General features: G+C 42.4%; 1 protein-coding gene across 1 annotated transcript; it reads left to right on the forward strand.

Annotated features, from left to right (window-relative positions):
- The first annotated feature begins 56 nt into the window (after positions 1–56).
- On the forward strand, positions 57–12,967 carry edem3 (ER degradation enhancer, mannosidase alpha-like 3). The gene is made up of 20 exons (XM_037116114.1): positions 57–1,484; positions 1,580–1,625; positions 2,014–2,114; positions 2,328–2,367; positions 2,703–2,815; positions 2,943–3,096; positions 3,509–3,643; positions 4,475–4,580; positions 4,728–4,825; positions 5,081–5,206; positions 5,298–5,381; positions 5,612–5,695; positions 6,111–6,235; positions 6,944–7,115; positions 7,214–7,359; positions 7,441–7,585; positions 8,045–8,236; positions 8,474–8,639; positions 9,516–9,701; positions 11,667–12,967. Exons 1-20 carry the CDS (start codon positions 1,396–1,398, stop codon positions 12,032–12,034), a joined length of 2,676 nt encoding a protein of 891 aa, XP_036972009.1. The 5' UTR covers positions 57–1,395; the 3' UTR covers positions 12,035–12,967.

Here is a 12,967-nt window from a genome sequence, read left to right on the forward strand (position 1 = left end):
TTTCATGATCAGCAAGTAAATGTAACACGAATGGGGCCAAATGTGTGTGGGCTTTTCCCTAATTTAGACTTGCAGGTAGCTTCCTACTTGTTTAACACGTTAGAGAGCCGTTAAACAACTGATTGCGCTTACGTTTTGGCTATATATGCTTCATAGTAGTGTTACGGCCATGTTTCTACGTACGTTTGCAAATCTCAGAGAGGGATATGCGATTTGTGTGTCAGCCTACGACAAAATGCTGACTGAGAAACCGAACTCAGGGCAACAGTTCTCCATTTTTTTTCCAGGAAGCGGATGTTGTGGACGTTGTCATCTTAACGGCATCCGGTTTAGAAGACAGGCTAGCTTGGTAAAACAGCAGCGTACGGTGAAATTATTAAAATAGCCGGCCGAAGGACAGAAAAAATAACCTGGTCCGGTCCGCTGCTCAACAATGGACGAGTTTTTGGTCGATTTATTTTGTATTCGCGGACGGTCCGCTGTCACTAGGTCGGCTAGCTAGTTAGCACAGCTGGCTAACTGGCTAATTAAATCCTGACAAGTGCTCGGCGGCTTGTCTGACCAGCAGTCGAAAGAGAACTGTCAAGAGGAGGAAATAATTAACTTATATCCTAGCAGTTTACGGCTGACACATCGGAGTGATAACAGGAGCGGGTATGGATATTGCTGTTGGCTCGACTTCTGGTTTAATTGGCTGTATGTTGAGTGGAGTAAGTAGACGATTTTAAGGAGTAACGTTAGGTTAGGATCTTAAATAAGACAGGAGCTGTTAACCCGGCCCTGTTTGCCTTGGTTTACAGTGAATCTTAAATGTGATGATGTCTGAACAGGCGATGGTGATTACATTAAGGAAATAATTTATCGTTATTTTCATATTCAAGATTAGTTCGGCTAATCGGGTGTAATGTCACGTCACAGCTGTGTACAGTAAGTCCGGGTGACAGCTTGGAAAAGTAAACAGGTGTGACACACCAGCCTGCCCGCTGCAACTTTGCACTACAACTAATGCCTGGTACATCTTATCAGTTACCTCTAGATATCTAGTTACTTGAAATCACAACATTCCTGCAAGCTGATTGCACTTCTGGCTGTAGGCGCACATATTAAAACGTATAGTTTTGCTGATAAAACACAGATGGGAGTTTAAATGGCCACAACTGAGCAACAAATTAGGATGATTTAAGGATGCTCTGTATAGGTAATACATCTTAGTGCTTTAACATGATCTCAGAAGTATATTATTAATGGGACTGTATAGGTTTATGATTCATAGGTCTTATTGGTCGTTTGAGCATTTTGGTTGGGGCGGTGGTAATGTCCAGACTTTTACCCAGTGACAGTCTGAGAGTTAAGCTGTAGTTGTAGGTCTTGCTGCGATCTTGCCAATCCACCACAATGCCAGCTGTGCTGTTCTTATTAACGCTGCTTGGAGCATTATGCAGCCATGGACAGGCCATGACGAGGGAGGAGAAGCAGAGGTTGAGGTGAGATGAGAAAAACGCACCGCGAGGAAAACATTTTCTTACCAGAAAAGATGTTTCACACGTTAACTTTTGTCCGTGTTTTCTCTTGACCAAAGGAACCAAGTGGTTGAGATGTTTGACCATGCATATCAGAACTATATGGTAAGTTATCTATTTTCACTGGATTCCTCCTAGAAATATTATTTTCTAGTTTAAGGAGTATGGATCCCTGATAACATGCTTTGATTCAGAACCGTTTGGCAGCTTATATGGTGACTACCAACAAAAAAAAAGTATTTGTTTTTGTAGAGTTGAGAATATCTGTTGTGAAATAAGGTGAAATAATCTTTGTAGTAGTTTATTAAAGAATCATAAATACACTTCTTATGACAATCATTTACACATTATATTGATTGGACAGCATTAATCTCTGTGTACATTTTAAGATGCCTTGGGCCTAATTGGAATGAACTGGTCTGCTAAAGAAAGAGATACGGAATTGAGGGTCAAAGAAATGGTGCTTAAAGTGTGTTTGCGTGTGTATTCTCAGGACCATGCATACCCAGCAGATGAGCTGATGCCACTAACATGCAGAGGACGGGTACGCGGGCTTGAACCCAGTCGAGGTGACATTGACGACGCTTTGGGAAAGTGAGTACCACACTGCCTTTGCTCCTTGAGATCAAATGTCTTAACTGAGCACTGACGTGGGTTTGCACACACTACCACACCCGGTTGAGCACTAAGTGGAGGCAAATTGTACTCACACACACTGAATACACAAGATCAGGTAAAAAAAAAAAAAACAAAGATCAGAAAAGGCAACAACACCCTTGGTAAACAGTTCTCGTCTGTCTTCGATAGGTTCTCACTGACTCTCATAGACACTCTGGATACTCTGGTGGTGAGTATTGTGTATTTTTCTTGTTTGGCTATCTTACAGTCCCTTTTTGGGCTCTTGCTTTGAGGCTGCATTCTGATTACCGTAATAGTAAAGGAAACAGTGGTGGTATTGATGAAATTGGAGTAATGTGACTGTACAAAAAATGATCCTTTGACTTTTTTTTTTCTTTTGCTCTCTGAGTCCAGAATTCGGAGAATATGTCAATGTTACTCATAAAAAATGAACAAAGCCATTTATTATTTATTTCTTGAGTCAAACGTCTGCACCAGAGTGTTTCAGTCTGCTGTGAAACTATGAAATGGTCTATAATTACCTCTAATGATTTTTCATTTTAGCTTCTTAACAAGACGACAGAGTTTGAGGCTGCAGTGAGGAGAGTTCTGAAGGATGTGCGGCTGGACAACGACATCGTGGTGTCTGTCTTTGAAACAAACATTCGAGTCCTTGGGTGAGATTGGCCTAGATTAACAACATGTTAAGTTTACTTTCTGACAGCTGTCCAAGAAGAGTTTAGAGATGGTAGTAATAATTCTTCTGCACAGAAATCTTAATTTGTGGTCGTTGTGTGTGATCAGAGGTCTGTTGGGAGGGCACTCCATGGCTGTAATGCTGAAGGAGGGAGGTCAACACATGCAGTGGTACCAGGATGAACTTCTGGATATGGCCAAAGACCTGGGCCTCCGACTGTTGCCAGCCTTCAACACCAGTAGTGGCCTACCTTATCCCAGGGTGAGGCACACAGAAGTATTTCTGTTCAGCACTTTAATGCCAGAAACAAACCTGCATGCACTGTAGTCTATTTTAGGTGGGGATGTTGTGATGTTAGCCTATTTAGTTGTAGCCATCAATTGAACTTCATTAGAAGAATGGATGAAATTGGGTACTGTATGTTTAACAAGAAAAATCAAAACCTGAAAGAAATATCTGCGTTTTTTTTTACACATTTCCAGGGTTACAGTTCGGCAGATTTGCATCCTCTCATGACGGCATCTTTTCATTTTCTGCTTCACTGATCCGCTTGCAGCTGTCACACCTTTTGAACGCAGGCATTTTCATGTCTGACTAGTTTTTATTCACTGTCTCTTGCAAACCAAATGTGATTCTACAAAAACAGGCTGTGTAATGTTTTTTTTTCTGGCAGGTGAACTTGAAACATGGTGTGTGGGGTCCTGAGACGAGGACGGGCACAGAGACCGACACCTGTACTGCGTGTGCAGGAACCATCATCCTTGAGTTTGCTGCCTTAAGTCGCTTCACTGGGGATCCTGTGTTTGAGGTATCACATTTACAACAATAATAATATGTTCCTGTCTTGCACTGTAACTTATATTTTATTGAGCCCCCCCCCCCCCTTTTTTTTTTTTTTTACCATTTTCTTGGTTTGAAAATCTGTGTTAAATAAAAATATCTCCAATATTCTTGACAACACTTATCAACAGTGTTAACAGATTTCTGCTGCTTTAAAAGAAATGGATATAAATAACTGACTTTTTCTGACTAAAAGTTTCTAACCTCTGATTATTTATCAGCAAAGCTTTTAAGAAGCAGGACAAAATTAGCATTTTGTGCGTGTGGATCTTCCTGGATGTTCCCTCTGCCGACACTTTTAACATATTTACCTGCTAACACCACTGTCAACAGTAATTTCAACAGCCACACCCTACAAGCAGCTCATCTTTCTCTTCAGCTGCGATCTAAGTTACACTTCGCTGTTTAAGATCAGGTTGCAGAAACTTTCATGAAACCATCCTGTTGTTGATGGTATCAGTCATGTATTATGTCGTATTCAGTGAGATCTCACTGTCTTCAGTGTTCATTTGCCCTTGTGTTACTGTTCACCTGCTTTATGAAATGTATTTGAACAGATATAATGGTGGATATGGACCCTGTAGCCACAGTGGTGTACTCAAGAATTTTGGGATATAAAAAGTTAGATGTTTTTCTCTGTGCTATGATATTAGAGTCTGGGACTGGTTCACTTCCTGGCAGCAGCAGACTGCTGATCAAGCACAGAGTCAGTTACTGATCTTTCTAACATTGGGCAGCTGCTGCAGATTGATTCCTCTATTTTTTTTAATCAATAATGCAACCTTCCTCACACTGACAGGCCCATGCCCGGAGAGCCATGGATTTTCTGTGGGAGAAGAGGCAGAGAAACAGCAATCTGGTTGGGACCACCATCAACATCCACTCTGGAGAGTGGGTCCGCAGAGGTGAGAGAGGGGAGGGAGGAGAAGAGGATATGTGGGAGGTTGGGGAGATGGGGGAACAGGATGACATTAGCTAAGGAGGGAAGATAATCATTTGTTTATCGTCTGATTTCTCTGTCTTATTAATTGATGTATGTTGTCTGTCTCCAGACAGTGGAGTCGGAGCAGGAATCGACTCTTACTATGAGTACCTTCTCAAGGCCTACATCCTCTTGGGAGATGACCTGTTTCTTCAGCGGTTCAATATTGTGAGGACACACACAAACACACACTTATTGTACAGAGTAATTCAATGCCTCTCTGTCTACTTAAAAGTGTCATACTTCAATGTTTGTGCATTTCAGGAAGATTCTGTTTCATTCCTCTGCGCACTGAAAAAACATTTCTACCATTATAAATTTAGTTTTAGGTCCTCAGGCTCATGTTGGTCTATTTGTGTATATCACCAAGCACCAGACTATTGTTCTAATCCTCAGTCCTTCGACTTTGTATGGCCCATTTAGCACTATGCATCCATAATGAAGTACATTAGCCAGCCTCCGCTGCTGCTCGATGTCCACATCCACAAACCTCTGCTTCCCGCTCGCACCTGGATGGACTCTCTGCTGGCCTTCTTCCCTGGACTGCAGGTCAGACTGGATCATGTGAATTTAAGAATTTACTCTTCCTGTTACTGCTTGCGCCATGTCACTAACATTGTGTTTACTGTTCATGTCTCAGGTGTTGAAGGGAGATATCCGCCCTGCCATTGAGACTCATGAGATGTTATATCAAGTTACAAAGAAACATAACTTTCTCCCAGAGGTAATATGTCTGTCTGTCTGTCTTGTTTTACTGCACAGCCATGTGACAAGTGACATTTAAGTGCAGGGCCAAGTAACCCCATATGGCCTGTGTCTCCAACCACAGCTGATTGGAAGGGAACAAGCTTGCCTTTCATGCGACGCGGCTGCATTTTAGCTTTGTCTATCTGTTCTAATTACACTGCCTGGGACGGTGTGCTGACCCCTTCGTCCTTCTCCATCTTTCCCCAGGCCTTCACTACTGATTTCAGGGTTCACTGGGCCCAACATCCCCTGAGGCCTGAGTTTGCAGAGAGCACCTATTTCCTTTACAAGGTAATTTATCAAGCAAGCTTGGCATAACACAGACATTCTCTTTTCGCTGCCATGGCAAAGACGTAGATGTCTATAATTATGCACCAGGTTTTGTTAAATGTTGGCACTTTTATGTCAAGTGTCTGACATTTGACAACAATCTCAAGGTACACCAAGACTCAGTTATAATATTTCAAAAACGCTGCTTCCATAAGTGCAGTTATTAGGCAGTCTCCAGCATACAGACTAATTAGTGTTCATAATTATCATATTTTGCCTCTGGCTTGCTGGTGTCTTGTAAAAATGTATGAAGGAGCATAATATGATAAAACATTCAGATTATAGAAGTTATATCTTTGTGTCCGACAGGAATTCTCTTTATTGTCAACCTGCTGTCTTCTGTTATGATCACACTACTGTCCTCTCACACCTTAAGGCCACAGGAGACCCTTATTACCTGGAGGCAGGTCGCACCATCCTGGACAACCTCAACCGCTTTGCTCGCGTCCCCTGCGGATTTGCTGCAATGAAGGACGTACGCACTGGAAGCCATGAGGACAGGTGAGAATATGAAGACTGATGATTTGTAATACGATAGGTACGAAACTGCATCTGTAAACATGAAGGTACATACTGTACCGTCAGATTTAGATAAGATGGCATGACCTACAGCAAGTGGAAGGAAGGAAATGTTAAATACTCAGATTAGTTATTGTTCATCACTGAATTCATGAGACTAAATTGATAAAGTAAAATATAGCATATAAGATGGTGTTTGCTCTTTAAATAAACACATAAAATAAGGCAAGTATCCCTCTAATTTTGTTATTTTATTTATGTAGTTGTGACAAATGTGTGTACTGGGGAATTTTAATAGTACATTTTATTTGTAAAGATGATATTAACAAGCAGGACATTTTGATCACTAAACTCCCCTGTTAAATCAACTTCTTATGAGGAATAAGTAATAGCTTTGGTGGTGAAATCATCCCATAGACTGCACTGTCACCATGCTTAAAAAAAAAAAAAAAACTTAAAGAAAAGAATCCCATTTGATAAAAGGACAATTTGCATGAATGGGGCATTCATGTCCCCCCAAAAAGCCTATGTTACAAAATGAATGTACCACAGTATGAATTTGAAGATGTATACTGTTTGATACAGTATTTACAATAACTTAAGATGTAAACAAGTATCAGCCTACTGATATATGAGGCTCTGCTTCGTCAGCCCTGCGCTCCATTTCTCACACATCTTCTCTCCTGTCAGAATGGACTCCTTCTTCCTCGCTGAGATGTTCAAATACCTCTTCCTGCTGTTTGCTGATGTTGATGACTTGCCCTTTGACGTGGAGGACTATGTCTTCACAACCGAGGCACACCTGTTGCCCCTGTCCCTCTCCACAGCTCCTCATGCCTCATCTATTCCTTCAAACAAAACGGTAATCAACGTGTTGCCATAATAAGTCAAATCTGACAGATTGATGCAAGCATTGAATCATTCCTAACAGAATTTGTAATATACTGTTTGATACTTTAGTCAGAGGAGGAGCTGGATGACTCGAACTTCGATTGGACGTGCCCTAACACTCGCCTCCTGTTTCCCGACCCCGCCTTCCCTCGTAACCTGAGAGAACCGATTCGTAGCGCTGTGGACAAGAGCTGCCCCCGTCCTGCACCGTACAGGTATGTAAACATGCAGGTGTGACATCTATCTTACCTAACATCTCTATCTCTTCCATGTTACTAATTTCTTCCTCCTCTCAGGGAGCCTGGCATGGGCCGTCCTCCTCTCAGGGCTCAGGACTTCATGGCAAACAACCCTGAACATCTAGAGCTGCTGAGGAGAATGGGAGTCAGTCTCATCCACCTGAAAGATGGCAGGGTGCAGCTGGTCCAGCATGCTACACAGGTAAACAGTTTAGCATCAAGGAGAGACATTAAAAATACACAATTGAGGGCTGGAATAATTCAGTTTCAGAATAGTAACATACTCCTCAGCTGTTTTTTTTTTTTTTTTTGGTTGTTGTTATACCGCTAGGGTTGGGAATGCCGGGTTAACTAATGACACTACTCATGCCATCCTGCAATATGCCAAATACTGCACATGAGGTTATATCACCTCAATAATGAAGAAAAACAACCTTTTTAAATTGTGTACATGCATTTATTTGTCAAAAGCAGTAACCGTTCACCTCTATTTAGTGCAGTTTGATGTGTGCATTAAGTGCATGATGTGTAAAGCATGCAACAGCTTGTCCAACTGCACCATTATTTAATTGTTAAGCTGCAAGAGCGATGGTGCTGCTCTTTGTCTCACCCTTACAATTCAAGTATTGACTTTTTAAAACCCACACTCTCTTTCACCCAGGCTGTGAGCGCGGTGGCAGCTGAGGACGGCGTGCGCTTCATGCAGGAGATGATGGAGCTGTCCAGCCAGCAGCAGAAAGAGCAGCTGCCTCCCAGAGCCATTCAGATTGTCTCACATCCATTCTTTGGCAGGGTGGTGCTGACTGCCGGCCCAGCACAGTTTGGCACAGACCTCTCCAAAAGTTCCACAGGGGTGAGTGGGGTTTTGTAGCATCGCCAGGCTGCCAAGCTTCACATTGGCACTTAACAGTCCACATGTTTGTTTTTCCTAAGAGAGCCACGCACCATTCCACTGGTATTTTCAAGAGAGCACTTTCTCTCCTGGAATATTTTCCTACTTAAAACAGGAGGGTGCATATAGACTGCGGCACTGTACATCCCATAATATTAAAACATGCTCATTCTCAGTGATAATTCACCTGTCCTGCAGGTTCGAGGCTTTGTGACTGTGGCTGAACCCTACAGCGGCTGCAGTGAGATCACTAATGCCGAGTACGTACGGGGCCGTATCGCTCTGCTTCAGAGGGGACAGTGTATGTTTGCAGAGAAGGCCAGACACATCCAGAAGGCTGGCGCCATCGGAGGCATAGTCATCGGTGAGTGCGAGCAGCTAACGACACAAGACGGAAGATGACTACTCAATGACTAGATAAATGAATTATGTTGAAGATAGCCAGTCGAATAGGGTCTTACATATTACAATGATGACTTACCAATAAAGCAGAATTCAAGTAAGTTTTATGATGATAATCTGCATCTGAATTAATTCCTTTACAAAATATATATAGTGAATTCAAATCTCTTATCGAGACTGTTTTTAAATGAATAGACTAAACCTTAAGTCTGCAAAATGTCATCCTAATTTAATTTCCCAGAGCCAAGAGGTGATGTCTTCAAATTGATTGTTTTGTTCTGAACAACAGTCCAAAACCCAAGGTTATTGAATGTAGGAAAGTTTGTCATCTGAGAAGCTGAAACCACCAACTTTTGGACACATTTCTTGTTGAAAAGACTTCAGTGATAACCCTGCGTTGCCATGTTCATGGGATGGTACCATCTCTCGATTTGGGAAGTTGTTTCTCCAACTCCTGTGGATTCATGAGGTTTTAGGTCCAACAACATGGACGCTATTGCTTTACCTGACTCGCTATTAGGATTAATGCTAATAAGATACTTTTCTAAAGGATCTAGGTATTTTTTTTGTAAAATTGAATTAACAGTTACAACCTTATATCATATTATCAATTAAATTTAACCCAAATTATTAAACCATCAACCAAACATTTACCTGTGTCCAACAGGATTCCATAAATGTGATTTTAAATTTCCGAAGTTACAAGAACTGTCCCTACTTATGAATGCAATATAAATCTTCTCTAGTCAAAGTTGTAGTCAGTTAATTTTTCTCTGGATTTACTGGATTGATTTATCACCCAATTGTTGCACCACCACTGTCAATTATCACATTCCAGACGACAACGAGGGCAGCAGCAGCGACACGGCTCCCCTGTTTCAGATGGCGGGGGATGGCCGCAGCACAGATGACGTCACCTTGCCTCTACTTTTCCTCTTTCACAAGGAGGGCAACATCTTGTTGGAGGCATTGAAGGAGTACAGGGAGGTGGAGGTGCTGCTGAGCGACAAAGCCAGAGACAGAGGTGTGACATTACACACTCACACGCCTCCCTAATTGTTAAAACTCCTCTTTTTGTTCCTCTCACGTCTCACGATGAGATTGATCACATCGGTGTACTAATCTCTCTCCGCTGACTGAGCCTCATAATGTGCCTGGCTTCATGAAATAAAGATGAGGTGAAGAGATTCGGGCATTATTGAACTCTCAGAGATCATGACTCACTCAGACGGCACCCACCATCGTTGGTTATAATGGTGGATGGTCTACACCCTTATCAATATTGCATCCTCATTCTTTTCCTTTTTTTCTTCATTTGCCAAATCCCTCTATTCCCTGTGGTGGACTGTAACAGTGCCTTTCCTCTCTTGATTTCTCTTCTTTTTTTCACAACCCTATCCCCTTTGGATGAGCAGCAGCCATATTCAAAGGTAAACCTCTTCCTGGCAGCCTGATTGAGGGTAGTAAGTATTCTTTTCCTTCTTTCTTTGTCTGTTAACCACGTTTTTCATCCTTTTCCTTTAAGGCCTATACCTCTGTTTCCCCCCCTTACAGTCATCCTTCCATCCTTCCCTCTCGCTCTGCCCTCTAACCACAGGCTTGTGTTTGTGTGATAGAAAAGCTTTGTGCCGTCACATTAATGTCATTTGTTGTTTTCCCCATCAGAGCTTAGGACATGACATCTCTGTATTTCTTTTGTGTCACTTGAGCAAATTAATGGTTACACATGGCGAGACTGGACTGTGCGGCAGGTTATAACCTTTACTTTTATTTTTGTCCCAAAAAGTTATATGTCTGGTTCTGCTGTATCGATTTAGATAATTTGTTTAAAAGCTGTCCGTAATGAATCCAACAGTGTTGAAGAAGTGCAATTACAGACCAAAACATCATCTACATTACCTACAATGCATCCTAGCCACAAAGCATCACAGGAGGAATTTTATCAGCTTTATGCAGCTTCCCCTTAAGCAACAAGACTGTATGCTGCTTGTCTCACATATGAAGTACTACTCCCAACGAACGTGCTATAACGGGGAAATCTGGAGGAGTTACCCTTTAATTGACACATTATAGAAATTGTAAACTGGCCAAGTGAAAAAGTGAAATTTAAAAAGCTGCAGTTGTTTGATAAAGGTCAAATGTGTGACGGCTTTATAATGAAGTACTGTAGAGCTGCAGAGATGCTCTGACCTACAAATCTTGTTCTCCAGATGTTAGAAAATATGCTTGTTTTGTACAGACTGCCACAAGTGTCACATAATAGTGATTTTAACAGTTTTCTTTTCACTGAAACATAACTCTCACTGAGAAACATAAACAGAGACTATTACCATTATAGTTTACTTGGCTCAGGTTGTAAAGAGTCTGGGCTTCTTAAGACTGCTGCAATGCTTCAGCAGAGCAAACACTTTGCGGCAGATACTTTGATTTATGGTCAGTCTCTGCAACCACAGAGCCGTCAGAGCACAAAAATGTCCAGATAACTTGTGCCTATCTGTGCTATCTTTAACTATAACGCCTTGAAGTCGCAGCCACTTCCTGTTGTTCTTGCAGAAGTCCTTGACGGTATTAAAAAGGTACACACTGGTTCCTTAACACATTTATCTGCATTTAAACGAAGCGGCTACATTTTTAGAAACTCTCACAGCTCTAATACACTTAATTTTCCAAACCAGATAAGTGCAAAATTCACAGTATAACCTTTTGCCAGAATTATTTTCTCAGTTTACTTTCCGTTTGCTTGCACAGCTATGTGAGAACGGCTTTATCCTGTGGGAAACATGACTCACCATCAGCATCATGCTGTTGTAGTTGACAGCCTCTCCATAAAAACTGGTCTATTTTTGACCAAGAATGGCTACCATGGGGCATGTTGTATAGATTTCCGAGAGAAGAGGTGGAAAAGAGGTTTGTGTGTGTGTAGGTGTGTGTATCCTGAACATATTTCTGTATAAAGCTGGTCAGTCACACGCCCCTGCTTTCTTTTCAGGTGTGGATGCGCAAGAAGCAGAGGAAGACTGCACAACCGAGGCAACGACTCCCACCTCATTTGAACCTGTTAGCCAATCGCAAATGAGCACAGTGGAGCTGGACGAACTGGCCCCTGAAGAGGTTACTCCAACACAGGAAGAAAACAGCCCTATAGAAGAAGACACTAGTCCAGCAGAGGAAGTCAGTCCCCCGGAAGAGGATGCTAGTTCTGCAGATCAGGCCCAGCCCAAAGAGGAGAGAGACTCTGAGAAGAGAGAGGAGCCTGAGGGCGACACGGACTCAAGCAGTCAGTCAGTGGATGAGCTGCTGGCTGATTGGCGGGAAGACTTGGAGGCGTTCAAGCAGATGGAGAAGGATGAGCTCTGACAGCCGTCTGCCGTGTCGTGCCCTGTGACTGCGTATTGATCCCTCTGTGGGGGCGAGACCTTGGAGAGAACACATCTGCACACGGCACCGGCTTCAGTCCGATGAGGTCAAAGGAAGCTGGGTGGGGTGATGTCTTTCATGACTGTTTGTTCTCTTGCTCTCTGTGTGCCAAGGCGAGCCCACATACTGTATCACTGGACCATAAGGGAGTCATTTTTAGCCTGGTTGGTGTTGGATAGAGACCAGGGTTCTTACCTCACTTTCTCATACAGTTTCTGTTAATCTGTCATAACAAACCTTGATGAATGACGCGGACCAGACTGTATGTAACAGCGTCTCACTTTCCGCTCCATTTTACTTCTCGCACTGTTGTTCTCTCTATGCATTTCTGACTCCTCTTTGCTCAGATGAAAGCTGGTCCAGCTCTTCTGACTAATTAATCCATCGACCAATTAATTTTATTTAAATGTGATGATTATTTGTGATGATGCATTTACTGTCATCACGGTCTGGGGCCTAATCAGATGTACACATTGATGTGAGTGGAATTCATGAGGAGGATCGGTGAACATTGAATAAGCTGCAGGATGTTTTTTTTTATGGCTTTATGGTAGACAAACTCAACACCAAACTTGATCTCTTATGAAGTCATCTGTCAATGTAAATATGTATTTGTTTGAGATATATTGACTGAAACGATATAGCGCTGCTTAGCTCAGGTTCTGGTTCACGCCCTACAAACAACAACCTCTGGACCACATCGGGTGGAGCAGACACACCCTCAGCAACGCGGTGAGACGGATTACACACCCGTCAGCTGCCACAGGAGGGTGCTATAGGATCTGTCTGTCATATTGTAGCTGCTGACTGATTGGAAGGAGCAGAAATAAGTTAAGACGAAATTAAATAAAAATTGAGAGGGACATGGGGAAA

This window comes from Acanthopagrus latus, chromosome 11 (assembly GCF_904848185.1).
Source record: "Acanthopagrus latus isolate v.2019 chromosome 11, fAcaLat1.1, whole genome shotgun sequence".
NCBI lineage: Eukaryota > Metazoa > Chordata > Actinopteri > Spariformes > Sparidae > Acanthopagrus > Acanthopagrus latus.

Excerpts from the sequence above, each read along its gene's own strand:
- edem3 (XM_037116114.1), top strand. The coding sequence starts at position 1,396 with ATGCCAGCTGTGCTGTTCTTATTAACGCTGCTTGGAGCATTATGCAGC. Across the intron at positions 7,116-7,213 it reads CTATTCCTTCAAACAAAACG|TCAGAGGAGGAGCTGGATGA; the intron begins GTAATCAACGTG and ends TTGATACTTTAG. Across the intron at positions 7,360-7,440 it reads CCCCGTCCTGCACCGTACAG|GGAGCCTGGCATGGGCCGTC; the intron begins GTATGTAAACAT and ends TCCTCCTCTCAG.